Source organism: Gordionus sp. m RMFG-2023, chromosome 4, assembly GCF_954871325.1.
Source record: "Gordionus sp. m RMFG-2023 chromosome 4, tfGorSpeb1-WG-v2, whole genome shotgun sequence".
Lineage (NCBI taxonomy): Eukaryota > Metazoa > Nematomorpha > Gordioida > Chordodea > Parachordodidae > Gordionus > Gordionus sp. m RMFG-2023.
The window spans coordinates 23,711,427-23,732,248 of NC_088778.1; the positions used below are offsets into that span (position 1 = coordinate 23,711,427).

At 28.1% G+C, this 20,822-nt stretch overlaps 2 protein-coding genes across 2 annotated transcripts in view; both read right to left on the reverse strand.

Moving 5' to 3' along the window:
- Window positions 1-274: 274 nt before the first annotated feature.
- On the reverse strand, window positions 275-3,023 carry LOC135928743 (uncharacterized). Its single transcript, XM_065465198.1, has 4 exons — window positions 2,912-3,023; window positions 2,718-2,762; window positions 2,617-2,670; window positions 275-618 (listed from the first exon to the last, which is right to left on the reverse strand). Exons 1-4 carry the CDS (start codon window positions 2,976-2,978, stop codon window positions 275-277), a joined length of 510 nt encoding a protein of 169 aa, XP_065321270.1. The 5' UTR covers window positions 2,979-3,023.
- An 8,261-nt stretch (window positions 3,024-11,284) lies between these two features.
- The window catches only part of LOC135927891 (uncharacterized), a 37,197-nt gene continuing 27,659 nt past the window's right edge, over window positions 11,285-20,822 (reverse strand). The window contains exons 8-20 of the mRNA XM_065464135.1: window positions 20,333-20,463; window positions 19,870-20,138; window positions 19,238-19,400; window positions 18,715-18,811; window positions 17,837-18,119; window positions 17,451-17,587; window positions 16,612-17,295; window positions 16,288-16,479; window positions 15,972-16,176; window positions 15,358-15,692; window positions 14,438-14,557; window positions 12,792-13,427; window positions 11,285-12,642 (exon numbers count right to left, since the gene is read on the reverse strand). Of these exons, the coding sequence (XP_065320207.1) occupies window positions 11,816-12,642; window positions 12,792-13,427; window positions 14,438-14,557; window positions 15,358-15,692; window positions 15,972-16,176; window positions 16,288-16,479; window positions 16,612-17,295; window positions 17,451-17,587; window positions 17,837-18,119; window positions 18,715-18,811; window positions 19,238-19,400; window positions 19,870-20,138; window positions 20,333-20,463 (4,079 nt within the window). The 3' untranslated portion in view covers window positions 11,285-11,815. The remainder of the gene's footprint in view (window positions 12,643-12,791; window positions 13,428-14,437; window positions 14,558-15,357; window positions 15,693-15,971; window positions 16,177-16,287; window positions 16,480-16,611; window positions 17,296-17,450; window positions 17,588-17,836; window positions 18,120-18,714; window positions 18,812-19,237; window positions 19,401-19,869; window positions 20,139-20,332; window positions 20,464-20,822) is intronic.

Consider the following 20,822-nt stretch of genomic DNA (forward strand, 5'->3'; position numbering starts at 1 on the left):
TAAATATTTTATACTAATTGCGCCAATATGCTGGCATAGGTTTTTATATTATAATCTTTTTATAGATGTTTTTGGTAAATCTAAATTATAACTTTAATCTTTTTCATGATAATGGGAAGGATATCATAAAACAATACAATATACATATCGGCGTAATTTTATTTAATAACATGATATTAATTTGTACAAGTAATACAATTTAAGAATTCATAATAACCTATTGTGTCGTATCATATTCGCTAACAAATTTTGGTTAGTATAATAAATAATTCTATTACCAAAACCAAGACCAATAGGAACCTTTACAGCTGTTAGGTGATGAACTGTCTCTACATTTATTGAAACTCCCATTTACATTGTTATCTGAGTTGAAAAACATTTTGATCACTAGATAACCGATGACATAACTAGTTATTATGAGAAATCCCATTGCATTAACTATGTTCCAAACTTTAATCATAAACAATTGACTCTTGATGCTCTTCATTTTGATGTCATTAATATGAGTCTTCTCAAGCTCTTCTTTCAACATTTGTAAATTATCTTTCTCTTGTTTTAAAAGTTTGTATTCTTGCTCCAACAAGAACATATCCTGGTAATTGATAGGGCAAACAGGATCTAATTTTGTAAATATTTTATTAATTTATAAACAAGTAAATAAAAATTTAAAACCCGGAGCCTAAATTTATGCTCTGAAAAATGTTTCTCAACCTTTATTTTATTGGATAGATATGTAAGTTCAAAAGAATCTCTAACAATTCAATTGGCCTGATGAAATTACTAAGTGGATTATTATGGTTCCATGTCAATTCAGCGAAACTTTTATAGAGCATACTATTCTGCGAAGACTATTTCGCGAATGTTTATTATGGAAAATGAATTTTACATGAAAATTTTTACCGCAAATCTATATTCGCGGCAAAAATTTTATAATGAAGTTATTATGCGAAATCTAAATGGCGAAGACAATATAGCGAAAACTATTTCGAATTTTTTGGGTAAAAACGAGGCAAAATATCCTCTCCACACTTAGGACCATGAATGAGAATGTATTAATCGCAAAGTACTCGCGATGGTTAATTCACGACAACTAATTCGCGTGCGATGAACGACATTCGAGATAAAAGTTTGACTTAATTTTTCAGATAGGGATTATTGTGCTTTAACCCTTATTTTTAAATATTTCTGAACTTTATAATTAAAATTAAAATATCAATAATGCGAGACCTTCTTTAATATTTGATATGCTTGATTGGACCTGTAAAGGATCACCAAATGTTTTCAAATTTAGGTTCGAGTCCAACCCTAAAAATTGAGCAACAGGAATTTTTAAAAATATAATTTAGAATGTATACGAAGACATGAAGTAAAAATAAATTTTTGAATAGTAATACAAGGTAAAAGAATTCTAATTGTGTGTTAATAATTTGATTAAAATGATATATGACTAGGATTGAAGAATGGAGAAGAAGGTCTATGAAAAGTTGCGCTCCTTCTTTCCCCCTCCTAATAAAAGATAACTTTTTTATTTAGTCTGCATTGCTTTCCCTTGCCAATCAAAAAATTTATTTATTTCAATAAATATCAAATTTTTTTAGATAATTAACTAATATATGAATCATTTATTTCTCCATTAATTTTTTTTTTTTAAATGTGTAGACAAAATTTAAAGATTTAAATTGAAACATGAGTTTTAAAAAAAAGATTTTTAAAGATAAATTAATATAAAAAGTAAAATCGCAAAACACCATCTACTATTTAATGATTATCTCATAAGCCAAACAAATAATGGAAGGGTTAGTATAAAATGGATATCATTGGTGAGTGAGTATTTGTGGGTCTTAGATTTTAAGAAGATATGTAAAATTCTAGAATAAGGATACCGCTTTCTACCATAGGTTCTAACATTAATCAAACTTAATGGGACTTAAAGGTTGCATAGCAAGATAGTACATTTTAATTCTTTAGCCATTTAATAAATTTTTGCAAGTGCCCGATGAACTCTGTGATGATCTTTGAAAAAATTATCCGTGAATAGGAATACTTTAGTCACATTATAGACGGAGTTACAAAGAATAATATATTACATCTCAATCTAATGCCTGTAAAAAGTGAAGAACTTTTCCTGAGGAAAATGGATATCGAAATTTTGGGTTCACGATGGCTCAAATAATTTATGCATGCTTTTCATAATTGCATAATTCTAAATAGCTTCGAAAAATAAATACTATAACGAACAAATAATCTTTCCATTTTAGATCCCTTACTGAACCCGTAGATATTTAGATTGTTATCTTAATAAATATGTATGAGTAAACCCCCCCCCCCCTCCCTCTTATTTGTAGCAAATACCTTTTTTATTGTAACCATAAAATATCGCGATATCTAGGCGATGCATAATATTCGAATTACACAATTTTATATATTACAGCTCTGCTATTGTTTATTGATTAATTACACACGACACACCCCTTGGGCGACATCGCGTCATCTTCGCGGTTACTATGAACGAGGTCTAAAGCATCATTAAGCATAATAAAATTAAAGCTCCTAATTTTTATTTACGAAGAAAGATTTTATAAATTGACATAAAAGTTATTTTAAATGTATACTAACTTTTGCAATTTCTGCCCGAATAATCTCTCGGATCATCTATGCTATCAATTTCACCTTTAATAAATTTAGAAAATAAAAAATGTCTTTACATATATTATCACCATTATCACGATTTTGTTTCAAAGCGCAAGTCTTTTTGATTCTTTCTTGAGTTAATATTGGACAACATAAAATTATATTCAGATGCAAAAAAAAATACATTTATAGTTCAAATTAAATTATATAGTAATATTTTAACCGGTTAATGGATATTATACAAATTAACAAATTTATTATCATGAGTAATTAACATTACCATTTGGATCTGAAGGTTTTCTGCCCCAAATAGAATCATTTGTACGTTGGCTTTGATCTGCATTCATTTGCTACGAATGTTTAGATTGCTTTTCATGAGATTTACTATATGGTGAATGTAATGAAGCATTTCCAGATTTTCATTAGATCCACCTCTTATAACTTATATAGTATAATTTTGATGATTGTTTCTAGAATATAGAATAATAATTTAAGTATGTAAAATTTAATTTTTATTGAAATATGATAATAATTTATATTAAATATTTATTCTGATCAATAATTAGTTCAATATGAGGCGAAATTATGAAATTTGTCGATTGATCAGATTTCCTATTAATTAAAAAATTGAACCGACAAAAAGAAATGTCTTGATTATTAAATATTTATTCTGATCAATAATTAGTTCAATATGGAAATTATGAAATTTGTCGATTGATCAGATTTCCTATTAATTAAAAAATTGAACCGACAAAAAGAAATGTCTTGATTAATAAAAATTCACAAACCAATAATGTTTTTCAAAAATTTGTGGCAATCATTAAGGAAATTTTAATGAATAATTGTAAATTTTATAAATATTAAAAAAATATTTCCTAAAAAATCTATTTCATTATATTATAGAGCCACTAATTATTATGAATAAATTAGAAAATCTGAGGAAAATTTACAATCTCAAGCTAATATTTTAATTAATAATCACAATATGGTTATTTCTTTGCATTTTAAGGGTTGTTTAACTAAAATACTAAATGTATAATGTAAATTCACAAAATATTAAAAAATTTATTAGATTTTGGCAGTTAAATATATAAAAATCTCTAAAATATTGTTTTTTTAAATTCGTTTTAATAGAAAGCAATAGAAAACATTTCCTATTTCCTACTGATATCTTAAAATCATTTTTGTCTTCATTATGTTTTTCTAAAATCAAACTTTAAAAATATAGCGTGAAGTTAGCACCGCACATTAATAATTTTCACATATAAATTTTTAAAAAGGCATCAATTTGTACTCGATTCGTACCGTTTTAAACTCGATTTGAACCATTATTGTTTTCCAAATATTGACAGTCCAAATTATGGCGCCAAAAAATAAATCTTTAAAATAAGTTTTTTTAAAAAATAAAAGATAATTTTTAAGCGCCATTAGGAGGAAAAGAAGGTTTCTGTTACTTCCTACTAAAAAAATAATTTAAAACCTATTTTAAAGTATTTTTAATTTTTGGCGCCATATTTTTAACGGTAAATATCTGGAAAACCGTTATTGTAATTTAAAACGGTACAAATCGATCCCTTTTAAAAAAATTTGAAATTGCAAATGTGTGAGGCTAATTTCTAGTGTTATTAAAAGTTACTTTACCGTTATATGTATTTCAAAGGTAACTAGTTACATTATAAGGTACTTTATACATCATTCATATAACGCATTATTTATTTACTGAACGCATTTATTTAATATAAAAAAATTAGGATATACAAATTATAATCAATTATTTAAGAAAATATACAATTTATTTATATAAAAAAATAATTAAACCGAAAAAAAAATTGGAAAATAGAATATATTTATATTATATCGATCATTGAAAAAAAAACATATAAAAATTATAGATTAATAAATGTTTATTTGTTTTTAACAACAAATTGATTTCAAAATTTTTACTAAGAAACCCGCTCATCTACAGGTGCACTTGATGTAAGAACAGCGTTATATTTAATAAAAATTAATTTTAAATTTGGGAAATCATTATAAAGATAATGTGTTATTATTGAATTTCATAAAAGTTTCTATAAGTTCATTATCAACCGCTTTAGGTCAAAAAATCCAACTCATCAATGGTTTCAACCATGATTCATTTATCTGAAGGGTATTTGATTAATCTCTTGTTGAAGGAAATGTTTGATATCTACATTATAATAATTTGTTTATCTTTCATAATCTTGGTCTTTCCTTATTAGTAAGTAATGATTATTAGTATTTTATTCAAAATTATTTAATTCTAAAATAATCTGATAATCTGTCTTTGTCGTTCCTTATACTAAGTTCTATGATCTAATTTAGTAAAATTTTTAAAATAATACAGTTATTACTTATGAAATTCCAGAGTAAAAATATTACTAGCAACTTGAGGGCAAAAAATATAGAATATATTGTAAATTTGTAAAGAAATATAATTTAAGAAAAAATAGGTTTATTACTTGAATTTAATTACAAAATTAAGAAACCCAGCAATGTAACAATTTAAGGAAAGAAAATCTATTTGGACGGGAAATTATATTATTGTTGCATATCCTTTGCCAACACAATCAGATATTTAAACAAAATTTTAAATTAATAAATTTAATTTAAAATGATTTTATCACACCCTTGAATAGGACTGCCCACCTGAAATGTAGTGGACAAAACTAGCTTTAATTACCTAGATTCGACCATTGGAGGTGAAGTGCTATAATTCATTTCAGAGATAAATTTCTTGCCAGATTTAATAGGATGAAAAATATTTTAAAATATTTACCTGCTCATCAAGCTTTTTATTTACTTAAAATTTTTTTATTCATTCCTAAAATTTTACACGCCTTTCGTTCATCAACAATTTTCATGTTCCCTGAAATATTATTAAATCTTGAAATTCATTTAAAAATTACTCGAATATATTTTATATATCAAATTCTCATCACTACCCTGGATGCAAGCTTCCCTTCCACCAAAGCTAGGTGGTATAGGTATCTATTCCCCAATATCCTTAAGCATTTCAGCCTTTTTATCCTCAGCTGCTAAATTTTGATACACACTTGGAGACTATCGATTCATATCATATGGCAGCATTAGACCTCTAGATCAAAATTGCGCTAAGCTTCTAAATTCTATAAGATAAGGAGACTGGAATTTACCATTCATCATTGCATCTAATACTTACACTTCAAAGCTGTTCGAAGATAATCTCCATCGCTCTTTTTCTACCTAACCCAACCCCGAGTATTCCTAATGACAACAATACGACTCTTTTGCTGGATCAAATAATTCCAGCCTCAGTCAGATGCCACTTAATTATGAATGGTTAGAAACTATACCTTGTCCTAATTTAAGCATGTTACAAACCAGTGAAGAACTTAGAATAGTTATAGGTCTTCGTTTAGGCTGTGAAATCCTAACGCCGACATCATGTTGTGAAACTCATATCGATAGCCTTGGGCACCACCTCCTATACTGTGGTTTTTCAAAAGGCAGATTACCCAGGCACTATGCTATCAATTCGATCATCAATAGAATCTTGAAATCACACATATTCCTTCTACGCTGGATCCCTCTGGCCTCAGCCCTGATAATCAAACGACCTGATGGAATGACTTTTGAACCAAGGTATACACTTCGCTTAGAATTATACATGTGTAGATCTTTTTTCCAGATCATTTTCTGTCAACTCCATAACAAAAGCTGAAAATACAAAAACAAATAAATATAGCCACCTTAATATCTTTTGTTTGTTCCGGTGACACCAGTGGATCATTTAGATCCCAAGTCCTAAAATTATTCAAAACAATAGGACAAGGTTACATTTAATCATAGGTGTTTCAAAAGAAGACTTCTACCTACGACAAAGAATATCAATCGAAATTTGTCGATCCAACTGTATATCTATACATGGGTCATTAAACCCCGCCGACCAAATCTAAATATATTATTTTATTTTTCAATTTATCTTTTTTTTATTATATATTTTTATATAGAATATAGATATAGTATGTTAATTATAATTTTCATATTCATTTAATAATTAAGTTACAGTTTCTAGGTTACAATTTTTAAAAGATAACTAGTTACACACTAATTTCACACTGTATTTTAATATTAAAGCATGATTTTAGAAAAAACTAATAAAAATGATTTACAGCATCATTAATAAAGGAAAAAGGTTCTGCATCAAATTTTTTAGAAAACTTCTTCTAAATATTTTATTTTTGGAGCTAAAATTTTAACGGTTAATATCTTGAAAACGGCAATGGTCATATTGAACTGAAAAAGTACAAATTAAATATCAAGAATCTAAAAGTGCCTGTCCAATTTTACGGATCAAGGGAAAGTTGATGTTTCCAAATCTTTTTAAAAAACCAAAGGTATGGATAGCATTATAAATTGTGCTTGAAAAGTAGATATTTATTTTAAATACGATGTGATCTTACAAAAAATTGCTTTAATAAATGTTTAAAATGCGAGAAAAGAAATTGTGGGTGGAGTAGGATTAGGAAAATTGTGATAATTTTTTAATTTGTGGATAAAGCACTTTTAGCGTAAAGTTCTGCCAACGTTAATGGAGGAGATGAAAGCATATTTTAATAAATATAAATAAGAATAACGGAATAACCACGTGTAAATTAAATAGTCCTAATCAAAATTTTTAAAAAGGCGAGACCCGGCCGATGATCCGGTAAATGCGGATTTTAAAATCTTTAGATTTTTGGTAAACGCCTCCCGATAAATCCTATCTTTCCCACCGTTTACAAACCATGTAGAGGCTCAAATTATTTTCAAACTAGTCAGCTAATATACAAACTTGAGGCTTGGAAAACACTAAAACTCAAAAGAACTTTTCCGATCTATTAGGTAGGTTATTGTATTAACTTTTATTTCGGGTTGGGTCGAGTTGAAAAAATATTTTTAATAAGATGGGCCAGTTTGGTATTTTTTTTATTGTTTCCTAATCTTTGCCTACATTTTATTTAAAAAAATCAACCCATTTTTTAATTTTTTAATTTAAAAAAAAAACTTACTTTTTCATTGATTTCCGTTCTCTGGAGAAATTTCTTATATTTTTTTAAAAATTTTAATCTGAGTTTTTTCCGTTTTGGTTACCTTTACATCTTTTTTAAACCATTTTTGTTTTTAACTTTATTTTTTATAATTTTCATCTGATTTTGCATTTTCCTTCCCATGTATATTTTGAGTATTTAAAAAAAAATTTAGGCTGATATAAAAATCCATCTTGTATTTTAATTTTTTTGCTCACCCAATTATATTTTACTTTTCCTTTTTGAGGGAAAGACACAGCGTTAGGATATTCAACTCGCAATTCTAAATTATATTTTAAATCAGTCCTTTTGTTTTTAGATCATGTATTACTATTTTAAGCCATTTCTTAATTTTTAAATCTAAATTATGGTTTTCTCACTTATTGAAAATGGCACCCTAAACGTTTATATACAATAATATTTGTATATTTTATTTTAATTTTGAATGTAATAAGGTACCATACCCATACTATATAATATGCAATTTAAGCAGCATTTATAATATTCGTATATATATTTACATGGTAATGTAAAATGTTTGCAATATGTTAAATAATCATTTTATCACCCAACCCAAAACCAAGAGGCACTTTTACAGTTTGAACCCTCTTTGCAATTTCCGAAACTTTCATTTTGGGAGCTATCCGAATCGAAAATCATGTTATTCAATAAATATCCGATGAGGCAACCAATGATTAGAAAATAACCCATCGCGTTTACTATGTTCCAAACTTTGAACATTGATAACTGTTTCTTAACATTCTTCATTTGGGTCTCATTAATGCAAGCCCTTCCAAGTTCTTCCTTTAATATTTTCATAATATGGTTCTCTCTTTTTAAAAGTTTGTATTCATGCTTCAGTGGAAACGTCTCTTGGTAGTTGGTCGAAATTATTGTGGTTGTCATTGCATTGCTCTCCCCATCAGAAATAGCTTAAATTTTATATTATTTACTAATAGTTAAATTTAAATAAATTATTTTTATTTAGAATGTAGACCACCAATACCAGGTTAAAAATTTATACTATGAGCCGTTTTACAAAAAGAATACTAAATTCTAAGAGATTTCTGAAATTCCATAACAATAATGATAAGAGAAAAAGTGATTATTGTTTATGTTTACTTCGGTTTATATCGTGCGAAGCCATTGTATAAGGCTCTGAGTGAGAATCCTTATATTTCGAATATGAGTTTGATTTTTTGAGGCAACCCGTTGTAGATGAACAACTGCTCTCGCTAACACTGCACGCTCTCCGCGTTTTCTTAGTACGCTTTAAAGCCTTGACGCTACCAGGATCAATAATAAACACCTTTAAGCATTTTGTAAAAATCAAATCCGGAAACTTGTTTGATAAATCCAACTTATCAGCGCCTAATAAATTTTCACAACCACCCGAAGAGTTAGTCGTGGCATTTTCATGAGTCTTACTTATCGTTATTATTATCATCTCTTTGATTAAGCCAGATTTTATCCAAAATTGGTCATTCTTTGATAATTCTAATATAACATTAACTTTAATCGAGGATTGTGGCGGAATCAATCCACATTTAGGATAAATTTTGCAGGCAATAGGACCATCTTTCAGTTGTATTTGATATATTATATTTTGAAATGTTTTGTTTTTCAAAAAAATTGTTTTCTTGAGTGATTCATGGTTCCATGGTCCCTTGAATATAAGTTCTTCTTGAGGAGTTAAAGATAGAATATTGTCAACCATAAAAAAGAATACTATATTAATTTTTTTTAAATCGACATTCTCCGAAAAGCGTTTATTAATTATTTGAACTCGTAAGATCTTAGGTTATAAGCATTATAAGTAACAAATAAAATGTTTAGGAGGAATCACATTATGATTGTTGAATATATTGTTAAGACATCATATTATTCTAATTTAATTCATTCATATCTCATAGAGGATAGCATGTAAAAATTTATCGGGAAATTTTTTTTAATAGAAAGTCGTCTAAAGACTTGCATGAACTTTTAATGCCATTTTTATTGTTCCTAGGTATCAAATTTATTATTGTGTAATTCAACCTGACAGGCCCTATTTAGTAGCCAGAACATTATAGAACCATATATTCCAAACCCATAATTTCTAAATGATAACCTGTTTGCCCCTCTTTTTTGACCAGACCAAATTTAAAATAATTCTGAACTAAGACTCATAAACGATTTCTTTCAAATATTATTGATTTGTAGCGAACTCGGTGACATTTTTGTCAGGTCAAAATCCTTGTCTGAACGTTTTACCATCCGAGGTCGAGTGTAAAGGCTCAAAATCCCATAAATATTGAAAGAATCGAAAAATTATTTTTAGGTTAATAATAATATTGATTTTGAGAAAATAGTGAGGAATCGAAATTTATTCTTAATTATAATTTTTTATTTTACTTTAATAATTTATCAAAAACAGTATATAAAACTATACAAATTTTTTTTTTAAAAACATAAGGGGAAGAAAAAAGGCACTCAATGAGAACCGAGGAAACATACTATTTGTCTCGGAACACTGTGATTTGAGTTGTTAACATTTTTAAAGAGGATCCATGATCTCTATTAATCTGAATTTTTTTTAACTTAAAATCTTTAAAAAATGATATCCGGTTGGGGGGGGTGGCTTAGAGATACATTAGTAGAAATAACGATTAGGACAGAGTAAAAATCTGAAAAGTCGTGGTACTTTCCAATTTTTGACCTTTTTATTCTAATGATCAAATGAATGTTTGGGTTAGATGTAAACAGGGAGACACAATTGAAATCTCAAATAAGGTGTTCCTCTAAACCGAGGAATATGAGCCCATCTGGTATTTTCCAATCAGACAGGGATAGGTAAACGTGTTACAAGAAATTTGAGAGTTAACAATGATGATTTATTTCTATTCGTTAGACAAATAATAAATAATCTCTCTTTTTATTCTATTTCTATTACTTTACTCCTATTTTTTTTTCTTTATTCCTCTTAATAAACCTCCATGCACTCGTCACTTTTTAAAAAAAATCATATAACCCTTCCCTGCCTAGTTGTTTCTTTTATTCCCTTCTTCTAATTTTGTTATTCTAAAATATCTACAGAGTTGTCTAAAAAAATTTACACACTATCATTTTATTTATAACTTAAAATTGTATATAATCATTAAATTAAAATTGAAAATATTTTTTAAAAAACATGATAATCTTTTATATCTAACAAGGAATAATAATATTATATATCAATTATAATCATGGGAAGACTTAGATTTATTTAAAATAATATACAATATAAAATCGTTGAAAAGTTTTTTGGAGACCAAATTTTAAAAGAACGTTATTAAGCGTGAGCCAATAAATCATTGTGTTTGAGAATATTATTTTCATAATTGATGAAGGTATATATTTTTCTTTAAAAAAAAATTATTTTTGATCTTTATTTCTTCAAATGTTTTTCAAATATTTAACCGAAATTGTTGGATAGGAAAGAAGCCAAAACTTTTACATATTTATAAATAATTAAAAATAGGAAAGAAAAAAAATAAAAAAATTCAACTTGGAATGATTGGTTGAGCAATTTCAAAAATATATCAAACATTATTAGTGTCATATAAAGCGGGTAACATTTTAGTAATTAATTATTAAAATAATATGCATACAAAAAAATATATATTATAAAACCCTGTATCACATTTTGAAGAATTTTTTTTATAAAGAATATTTATAATTACAAATTAATTATTATATTTTCTATTTCTTCAAAAAAAAAATTTATATATATATATATATTTACAAAATTTACATTTTATCACTGGGTTAAATATACTATAAAATATGGCTTTAACCTTGCATAGAAACGATACGATAACAAAAAATTAGTAAATTATTTAATTGCTGTATAAACTACTTTTTCTTCTTGGTTTTTAAGCATTAAGCAAAATGTTTCCAATCTTGAAAGCACAGTCTTTTCTGAATATGCTTTTGATATTTCATAGGGCATTATAATGTCGATGTTTTAAACGCAATTTTTGATGAATTAAAAGTGAATGATAAACTTTTCATAATAATTATTAATATTATTTAAAAAAACGTGACAATAAATATTTTATATTTAGAAATATAAATAATCAAAATAAAATTATCGGCTATAATTTAATCATAGTTATGATAATTAAAATAATATAATAATATTTTATATCTCCGAGGTTTAAAGAGAGTAAGGATGTTGTTGCTTTACTACTAACACTAACGGATGCATAAGATGTCCTAACTTTAGCTCCCAGTAAAATGGGCATAGGAAGTTCCGACATTAAAGTGGGATTATGAGAACTTATAAGAGCCGATAACCTACGAGCTTCCCTATTACAAATTTCAACGTGTAAAGGGGAAGTAGGAAAGGGAGATTTGGATAGAACTACGAGTTTTTCCTTGTCAATTAATCTTTGGCTATGTAAGGTGTGATTTGTGTCCAAAGATTTGCCTTCTTGAACTAGTAGAATAAGGTTTGGGGAATCCGTCAAATCTAGGTTCGAACTTATAAATTGTCTCCTTTTAGACTCGATGTTGTCGACTTTCTCAGAGTCTTGAATTTTAGCATCATTTTTGGAGTCAAAAAGGCTCTTTTTTAAACTCTTCAATGCTAAATATATCATGTTACGGCCTTTTTCAAAATTGCCAACAAAGCGCGACTCTTCATTTTCCCTCTCTTTAACCCTATCGTCACCTTCTCTTTCCCGTTTCTTTAACGAAATATGATCCGATATTTTAGCCATGGATAATGGACTTAAAATGGGAGCAACTAGAAAGACTAAATCTTTCTCTAAGCTTAGATATCCATACAAATCGCATTCAGAAACCTTCAAATGTCGTCTAAGTTTAGCCGTGATCTGATTTACCGTTATAGGTCCAAACTGAGTTTCCTGAGCTAAGCTATTAACTATCTCCTGGCTGTATAATACCCTTATTTCAGCAGCTGATGTATGTTTTTTTTTAAAAAAAAATGAGTTAAATATTGTGTTAAAATTCACGATTAAAATAAAAACTTCTAAAGCTGAGAAATTTATAATAAAATAATATTAATATATATATTTATTATTTTAAATATTAAAGAATAGCTATTACCGCAAACTGGACAACAAGCTCCGGGGGGTGTAATGCCCATGCAGCTAATAGTGTACTTTTTCTTCCTATCTCCCCTTTTATTGCTCTCTTTATTATTTAATCTTTCATTCCAATCTCTGTTTCCTCGATTTTCGAGATCACTTCTATAAAAATCCATGTTTTCTTCCGTGAGATAAACTGTGTTTTTAACATTCTCGCATAAGGAATTTCTTCCTCCCGCTCCTCCTACGTTGATTGGGCAAGTTGATTCGACTTGGTTAAAATCAAAATTAGAATTGGGCATCAGATTGTCTAACATTATAGATTGAGATCCATATGAACCTGAACTTATAATTCCAGTAGTTAAGCAAGGACCGGCATAATCAATTAACGCCCCATTAAGAGAGGCTTGACATTCGTCATCGTACGTTTCCCCGTTATAACCACACACTGGTTCTTGGCTTGTATCTATTTGTCTATACAATTGACTTAATAGCGGCTGGGGATTCATCTGGCTAAAATCATTTTGGGTGTTTGAAAGGAAAGATAATTTGTACACGTTCTGCTTTTGGATATAAGGGTTGTATTCTGATCCTGAGGTTAGTCTGGTGTAAGTTTCAAAGGGCAATCTCTTGAGGCACTTTGTAGTTCTGATAGCTTTTTTAAAAAATATTCTGGAACTTATATTAGTTATATGAAATTCAAAAGAAAAAAAAAGGTATTATATAATATTTTGCAATCACCATAATTAAAAAATAACGATCCCATTATAGTTTGTGCTTACATATAATTAATGTAATAGAGAGTAAAATTTTAAATTCATTATCGATATTATCTTTATTATATAAATAATATTTAATTTTTTAATTATAAAATTTTTTTAAATTTGTCTAGTTAATTTATTTAAGCTATTGCCATTTAAGAAAAAATAAATATTCGAAATTTACAATTAATAATTCAAATATGTTTTAGTTTTTTATAAACAAATAACTCACTCATTTTTTTAAGTTGAAATATTGATAAATTGAGAATATTTCTCTAAAAAAATTAAAATTTATCAATTATTTCAAAACTAGTTGGCGCTACCTACATCTATAAAAACTAACAACATTTACAGTATTTACATGATTTATTTTTATAGCGTTTTTTAAAATTCACATGTGCTCTTTTTCAAAACAAAGAAAAAGGTTGTATAAATGAAAAATAACATGACAAAAAATTGCATTAACAAAATTTAAATAATCCTTATAATTATCTTAAAATAAATTAGTGGCGTACCCAAGGAGTAATAAAGTGGGAAATTTCCCTACTCATTGGAAATTTGTCTGTTCTAGTAAATAACATATTAAAGCTAGTATAAATGTTATAAAAATATAATATAATATAGCTAAAGATCTATAATAGCAAGTTTTAAAGACCTCCGGTAATATTTATGGCAAAAACCACCATCTAATAGTACCCCCCCCCCCAAGTAAACGTATAGATTAATTTAGAAAAAATTTGCTTATAAAATTAAACATTACATTTCCTATTACAATAAATATGCATAAAGAAAACTAAGGATGACTTCAAACGTAATCATTTTCGTTACTATAATGATCAGTTCTATATATACGTATTATAAATCTATGATTATTATAATATTATTTTTTTGAGTTACAACTTACAAGTTTGAATCGACTCGGAGGTGTCTGGTAAAAATAATTTGTAATCATGATCGCGAAATACGGAACAAGTTGCATGAGATCGGCCTGCATTTTGGTTCGAACAATCCAGGTTCTTGTTAACTATAAAATTCCAAGGATTAAAATGTTTAAAAAACCAAACAAAATAAACATGGGTATAGATAAATAAAATTAATTTTAAAACCGTCCATATTTTATATTTAAAAGAAAATTAAGTAAAATCTGTTACTAGCGATAACTTTTTTTAGATGAACAATATCTGATATAAATTAAAATTTATTAATGTAAATTATAGAGCATGTGTATGCTTAAAGCAAGGGTGCCGAACTAAATGACGAAACCGAAATAGCAGTTATAATTTTGCGAACTGATATATATATAAAATTAACAAGGAGAGAAAGAATAGTCATAAATACTATGGAACCCGGTTTTTGAAATTATAATTATTTATTTTAAATGATGGACATAATTTAAAAAGTTTCATTTCTTATAAACAAAATATCCAAATTACTATATTAAAATATTATTATTCGTGTTTTTGGGGGAATGTGTAGTCTTAATTCCGTTTTAATTAAATTATAGTTTATGAATTGGAATATAGTAATAACAATTCTTTAATAAAGTATATATTTTTATGTGGTTTTGTTACTTAATTTGTTATTTTATTTTTTAAAATATTATTTTTTTATTAGATTATTTAGGACTCAATTAAATAATATTTGAATATGATAATAAACTTTGAAAATCCAACACTTATAAAAACCGGAACGAACCGGCATGGATTTATAAATCGGTATAAACTGGTTTGAATTAGTTTACAGATTACCGTAAGATAAAACTAAAAGTTTTAAAATATGAACTGAAATGCGACTGAACCACTAATCAAATATTAAATAACTTACGGCACAAATATTGCGGACAAGTGGAAATGGAAATTTTGATGTTATTGTTATCAAAATGGTGTCTATTGTGTTTTTCCGATATGAATTTAAGATTATCGATGGAAGATGATAGGCAAACTTGCCTTAAAGGTACGCAAGCTAAATTGTTATTATCGCCGGTTGCGTCATTTTTCTTAAAAACGATTACCTTATCATTCTTGTAAACGGAATATTTTACTCCACAAGGATCCATATAATCTAATTCACTCAAAGGTCTACACACATCGGCTAAAGCGTTTGAACCAGAGCTAGGACAGGCACCATATTCGTATGAGTCAGGGGTTAAACCGGCACATCTTAAAAAACAAATGTATTGATCAATGTTTGTGCGAGTTTGACATTAGTACAAAATTATATTCATTCAGGAAAATTGTGAAATCAAGAATCAAGGAGAGTTTTAAAAAGGGAAAATGAATTAAATAAAATATGTATTTATTTAGTTTTATTTTATTTGGTTATGATAATAAATATCAGTAGGTTATAAGAAAATGCATGAATAAAGCTCAGCTAAATATTGAATTAAATTAACTAATTTCGATACCCTTGAAATCAAGTATAAAATAATCCTTTCGTACTTTGCCAAACAAGAGCTATGGTAGGTTTTGCCATTGGTAGCACATACCGGAACGTAATGATGGGGGCAATTGCAAGGGAGACCCGTGTAACTTAGTTTTTCTTCCTCCGTCCAAAAGATGGATGGGCAATAACGGAGTGTGCACACGACTTTACCGTTATGGCACGAACAAAAATTGCAATCCATCGTGAATTGAGATAGGTGCACTTTTTTTATGAGTGAAGATAAAATGTTATTTATATTTTAAAAATTTGGTAGAAAAAGATTATATACTGATTTTTTTTTATATTTTATTGCATTAAAAATTTATAGTATACTCTTAACGCTATCCTGAATCCAACAATGGTTGATACCATAACAGTTAATGGAATGACAACGAATTAAATCGTTTTTTCTTATGGGGGAACACAGGCAGACCCTGTGACAATTCAAACCTTTTCCATTAATCGGCAACTGAACGAAGGAGCCATGAGGTATGACGAATGAAGAAACTTCTCCCAAGGTGCAACCTAATATATAAAGTTATTTCATTTTTGTAAATGAATTAATTATTGAAATGATGCAAAGTATATAAATGCGAGAATTATTTTATTTTTTTTAATTGAGTTAAAAACGCCTATGAGCCAATAACAAAAATTTACCAGATTGGCAAGCGTATCCTCCTCGCCGTTCTATAGTTGTATCGATATTAGAGTAATGTTGATAATGTCCATTTCTTAGTTTAATATCTCCATTATCTTGATGGTGATAACTCTCACTAAATGCTCCCCTAAGCTTTCTCTTCCCGAGGTTTCTTTCCACAATTGATCCTTGTCCATGTTTATTTGATTCATATTCTTCTTTACCTTCTTTAATATGGTCCGTTTTGGCACGAGAATAACACTGTTGGGCACTGAAAGGTAATTCAAAATAACCTGTCGTTTGAGTATCCTGCGAATTAGATAGCATCATATCGAGTTCAGTTGGTAAGGTATTCGCGCAAGTGAGGCTTCTATCTATAACACAAACTGATTCTTTACGGCATACATTGGCCTCAGTCGATTTAGTACAAGGATAGTTTGAATGGAAAGCGAACATAGATTTTAAGATATGGGAGAAAGGAGGGCTGACCAGAGGCCAAAATATTGATGAAGCATAATGATAACTACCGATCATAGTTGACGGTAAATTATTGTAAGGGTGTAAAGACGAACTGTACACGGGTTTATTATCGTTAAATATTGCGCTGTATAGAAAATTAGTATCAGTATGAGAATATAAGTCATGAAGATTATTTGTAGGATCATTTATGTTCGCGTTGAAGGGATTGGTGGGAAATGTCGAATCTTTTTATGTATTTTGAAATAAATAATCGTCAGGATAGTTTTATGATTATAAAAGTATAATCTAAAAAATTTTCTTAAAATCGACTATAACTATAATAACATTTTGAAAGGATATTTTAAACAAGAGATAATTTCAAAGTATAATAGTTTTATACTCATATATTCTGATACAGATATGCATGACTGTTCTGGGTCAACGGGTGAAAGTATGTTGCAAAGACCTTCTGGACTTTGCCCAGGCATCAATTTTTCACGATTTAAGCATTTATTTAAAATTTTGATACAATCTGATCTGAATCAATAATAAATATTATTATAATTAAATTACCATTACGTTTAATGTAAATTATTTAGGAAATTGCGATTCCGACAATAGAAAAAGTACTGGCAATGAATTATCATAACCCGAAGCTGTATTTTAATAATGTTATACAACGTTAATAAAATAATGGCTAGCGATTTTTTTTAAATTTAAATACTTACATTGATATAATTGTAAAATATCATTAAATAAATGAATGCCATTTATAACTATAAAAACCTGCAAATTAAACTGGTGTGACTAATAGGATGACAGGGCTTAATCTCTAATACACAGGCTATAGCTCTCCATTGCTCTGGCAAGCATTCTTTGATATCAAGGACAGGTATATCTAAAGCAGGCAAGCTTATGGTGGATGCGGAAAACCAAGATGTTATCAGCTCGTGGGCGGAATTATCTGAGGCTAGCTTACAAGAACGGTAAAGTTCTAGAGGCCTGTGATTAAACAGATGGCCGCAAAATGGTAGATGAATTGAGCATCCCAATGTGCATGGTTCATCCACTTATAGTTTATTTATATTTTAAAATCGTGTTAACTAATAATTGTATTTATTTATTAAAATCGTGTTAACTAATAATTGTATTTATTTATTAAAAATTAGTAATATTCATTGAAAATATTATTTTTTTTGATAGGCATTTTTAACAGTAAAGGGGTCAGGTTTGGATGTGTCACTCTAGCTACAATATATTTTTTGAGGGAGTCTGATCTCAAATTATGGTTTAGAAAAGGTCCCATCCTATCTAAAGTAAAATAATCCGATTATAAATATTTTTACTCTCTTTCTTTCTTTCTTTTAAGATTTATAAAAGCAGTAAAAAAAAATAATTTAAATTTTTTCCGAGATCTGAGTCAGACTCAATCTCGGTTCGAATAATTTCATGCAAAATTGCGAAAAGTAATAGAAATTTTTTAAATAATTAAGGATGCATTTATAATCTGCATTAGTTAAGAATAGCCCAATATGTATATATAATTGGATAGAATTCATATTTTTTTTGGTAATATATGGTGTCGATCTGTCATATAAAAATCCTGCTTCTGGCAGAATTTTACTATATATCGTATTTTGCAATATTTATTTATTATTACATACCTTCGGATAAACAAGTTATTAGATTCGTTTCCACTGGATTATATTGGCAATGCTCGCTGAAATCGCTCCAATTGTTGTTAGCCTCCAAACTGTAGGACTAAGTAATATTATATTAAAAATTTATCTATTAGCAGATTCTATAAAATGGTTAGTATAATATAATTAAATCAAGTATAATTTTTTTTTTAAAGATTTTAGATCTATTCCTAGAGCTTCTGTTTATTCATATATAATGCGATATATTTTTAATTAATCATATAAAGACTACAGTGGCATCACTAGGGATAGGTCATTGAGAGCTAGAGCCCCTCCAAAAAAAATCAAAAATACAAATCTTGAAACAAAATAATTTTCAAAAAAATGGTTTATATTTTAAAAATATTTTGACCACCCATTGAGCTCTGAACCCTGATATATTAGAATAATATTTAAACTTATGACAAATTTTACGGAAGCCTAAATTCAAAAAACTATCGAGTATAGTTAAATAGAACTGTTTAAAATACAAATTCCCACTTATAACTTTAGTGCATAGATCCACGCAAGTTTGGGTAACTGCCTTTAAACAACATTGCAATTTAACGGCGTCCAGACCTGCTATATCGAGCTTAGACGTTTGGTGATAATGATGTTTGTCGTACAGCATACCGTTTTCTTGGTGTTCCATGGAACCCATCCTGTTTTGACTTTAAATTTTGAATTACATATAATAGTTAATGCATTACATAATCTAAGATCGAGAAATTTCCGAAACATCGTTTCATAAAATGATATTTAAACCTCATAAAAATTACATTGTTTATAAAATTTTAAATTTTTTTATAATCTATAACCAGATCGGAAACTGGACGAAAAATGTTTCTTCTATTTCCGGCTTAAAATTTTTTTAAAGTTTCTGTATCCTATCTTAAAATTTGTCGTGATTCTGAGGGTTCTAGCACCTGGTTCCAATAAAGAAACATTCTAACATTAATCACACAACAAACAAGTTAGAACTTTTTAAAATGGATTCTGGTTCAGGTTCTAATATATTTTAAAAGAGCTTTCTTTCTCTCTTTGATTCGAGGTTGTGGTTTAGCAATTTATCCCTAATCTGAGATTTCCAGGTTCCGGTTCTAAACTCTGTTTATATGACATGATAAAATTGCGTAAAACCTATCGCCATTATTCCTAAGCCTAAACATGTCATTGTCCTCCTCGTCCATTCCATTATAATCACTTTTGGAGGAGCCAGATTTCAAGATAAGGTTATCATTATTTCCTTCGCCATTATTCAAAAACATATGCCGATTAATGCCATTATGAGCCATATCCTGTTGATCTAATATATAAGATTCATCTCCATCTAGGTTCCTAGTATCTAATGATGCGTCGTTATTACCGCTAACATCGGAATTTAGTATGAAGCATTGCCAAAGTAAATTCTAGGGTCATTACATTTATTTGCACAAATTATATGGAATAATGTAATTGTATAATTTAATATGTAACCTTACAAAAATGGAGATAATTGTATTTTTACACTCTATTTATAAGCTAAATGGAAACTAGTTGGCCTTAAAATTAATAATTTTAGTTTGCCACGAAGGTAAAATAAAATGTAATCAATATTTTATACATTTGGTAAAGTGGGTCCACACACTTCATTCAATTTATCCACTATTTCTTGTTCGGTAGTGGAGTTAAATAGTATCTCCTTACATTTCTCCCGACAAGTTGCGTTCGAAGATTCCTGACAACATTTTAAATCTGAATTATTATATAAATTAAAATAGTTAAATTTCTTAAATATTCATAAAATATTCTCAAAATTATGATTTTGCCCTCGTTGAAGGAAAATTAAATTTATTAGGGGAGACCAGGGTAAAGAGATTGACGCAAACAATTTTTTAACCTTTGAGTATAAAAACCTTAAATTTGGTATGAAGATGTTTTTTATATCTAATTTCTTACCTACTTTTCAACTTTCCTGGCGTGACATATTTCTTTAAAAATTCCTTTTTTTTACCCAAAAATTATAAAAATAAACCCTCTAGTTTATTTTGCTTTTAGCAAAATAATATGTATTCCTTAAGGTCATAGATATATTAGTCACGCAATAACGATTT

What these genes read in the sequence shown, in the direction of transcription:
- LOC135928743 (XM_065465198.1), bottom strand. Translation starts at nt 2,978, where the DNA reads ATGAATGCAGATCAAAGCCAACGTACAAATGATTCTATTTGGGGCAGA. An exon ending in AAAACCTTCAGATCCAAATG is followed by an intron (nt 2,763 to 2,911) that starts GTAATGTTAATT and finishes TATTAACTCAAG; the next exon opens with AAAGAATCAAAAAGACTTGC. An exon ending in TTCGGGCAGAAATTGCAAAA is followed by an intron (nt 619 to 2,616) that starts GTTAGTATACAT and finishes TTACAAAATTAG; the next exon opens with ATCCTGTTTGCCCTATCAAT.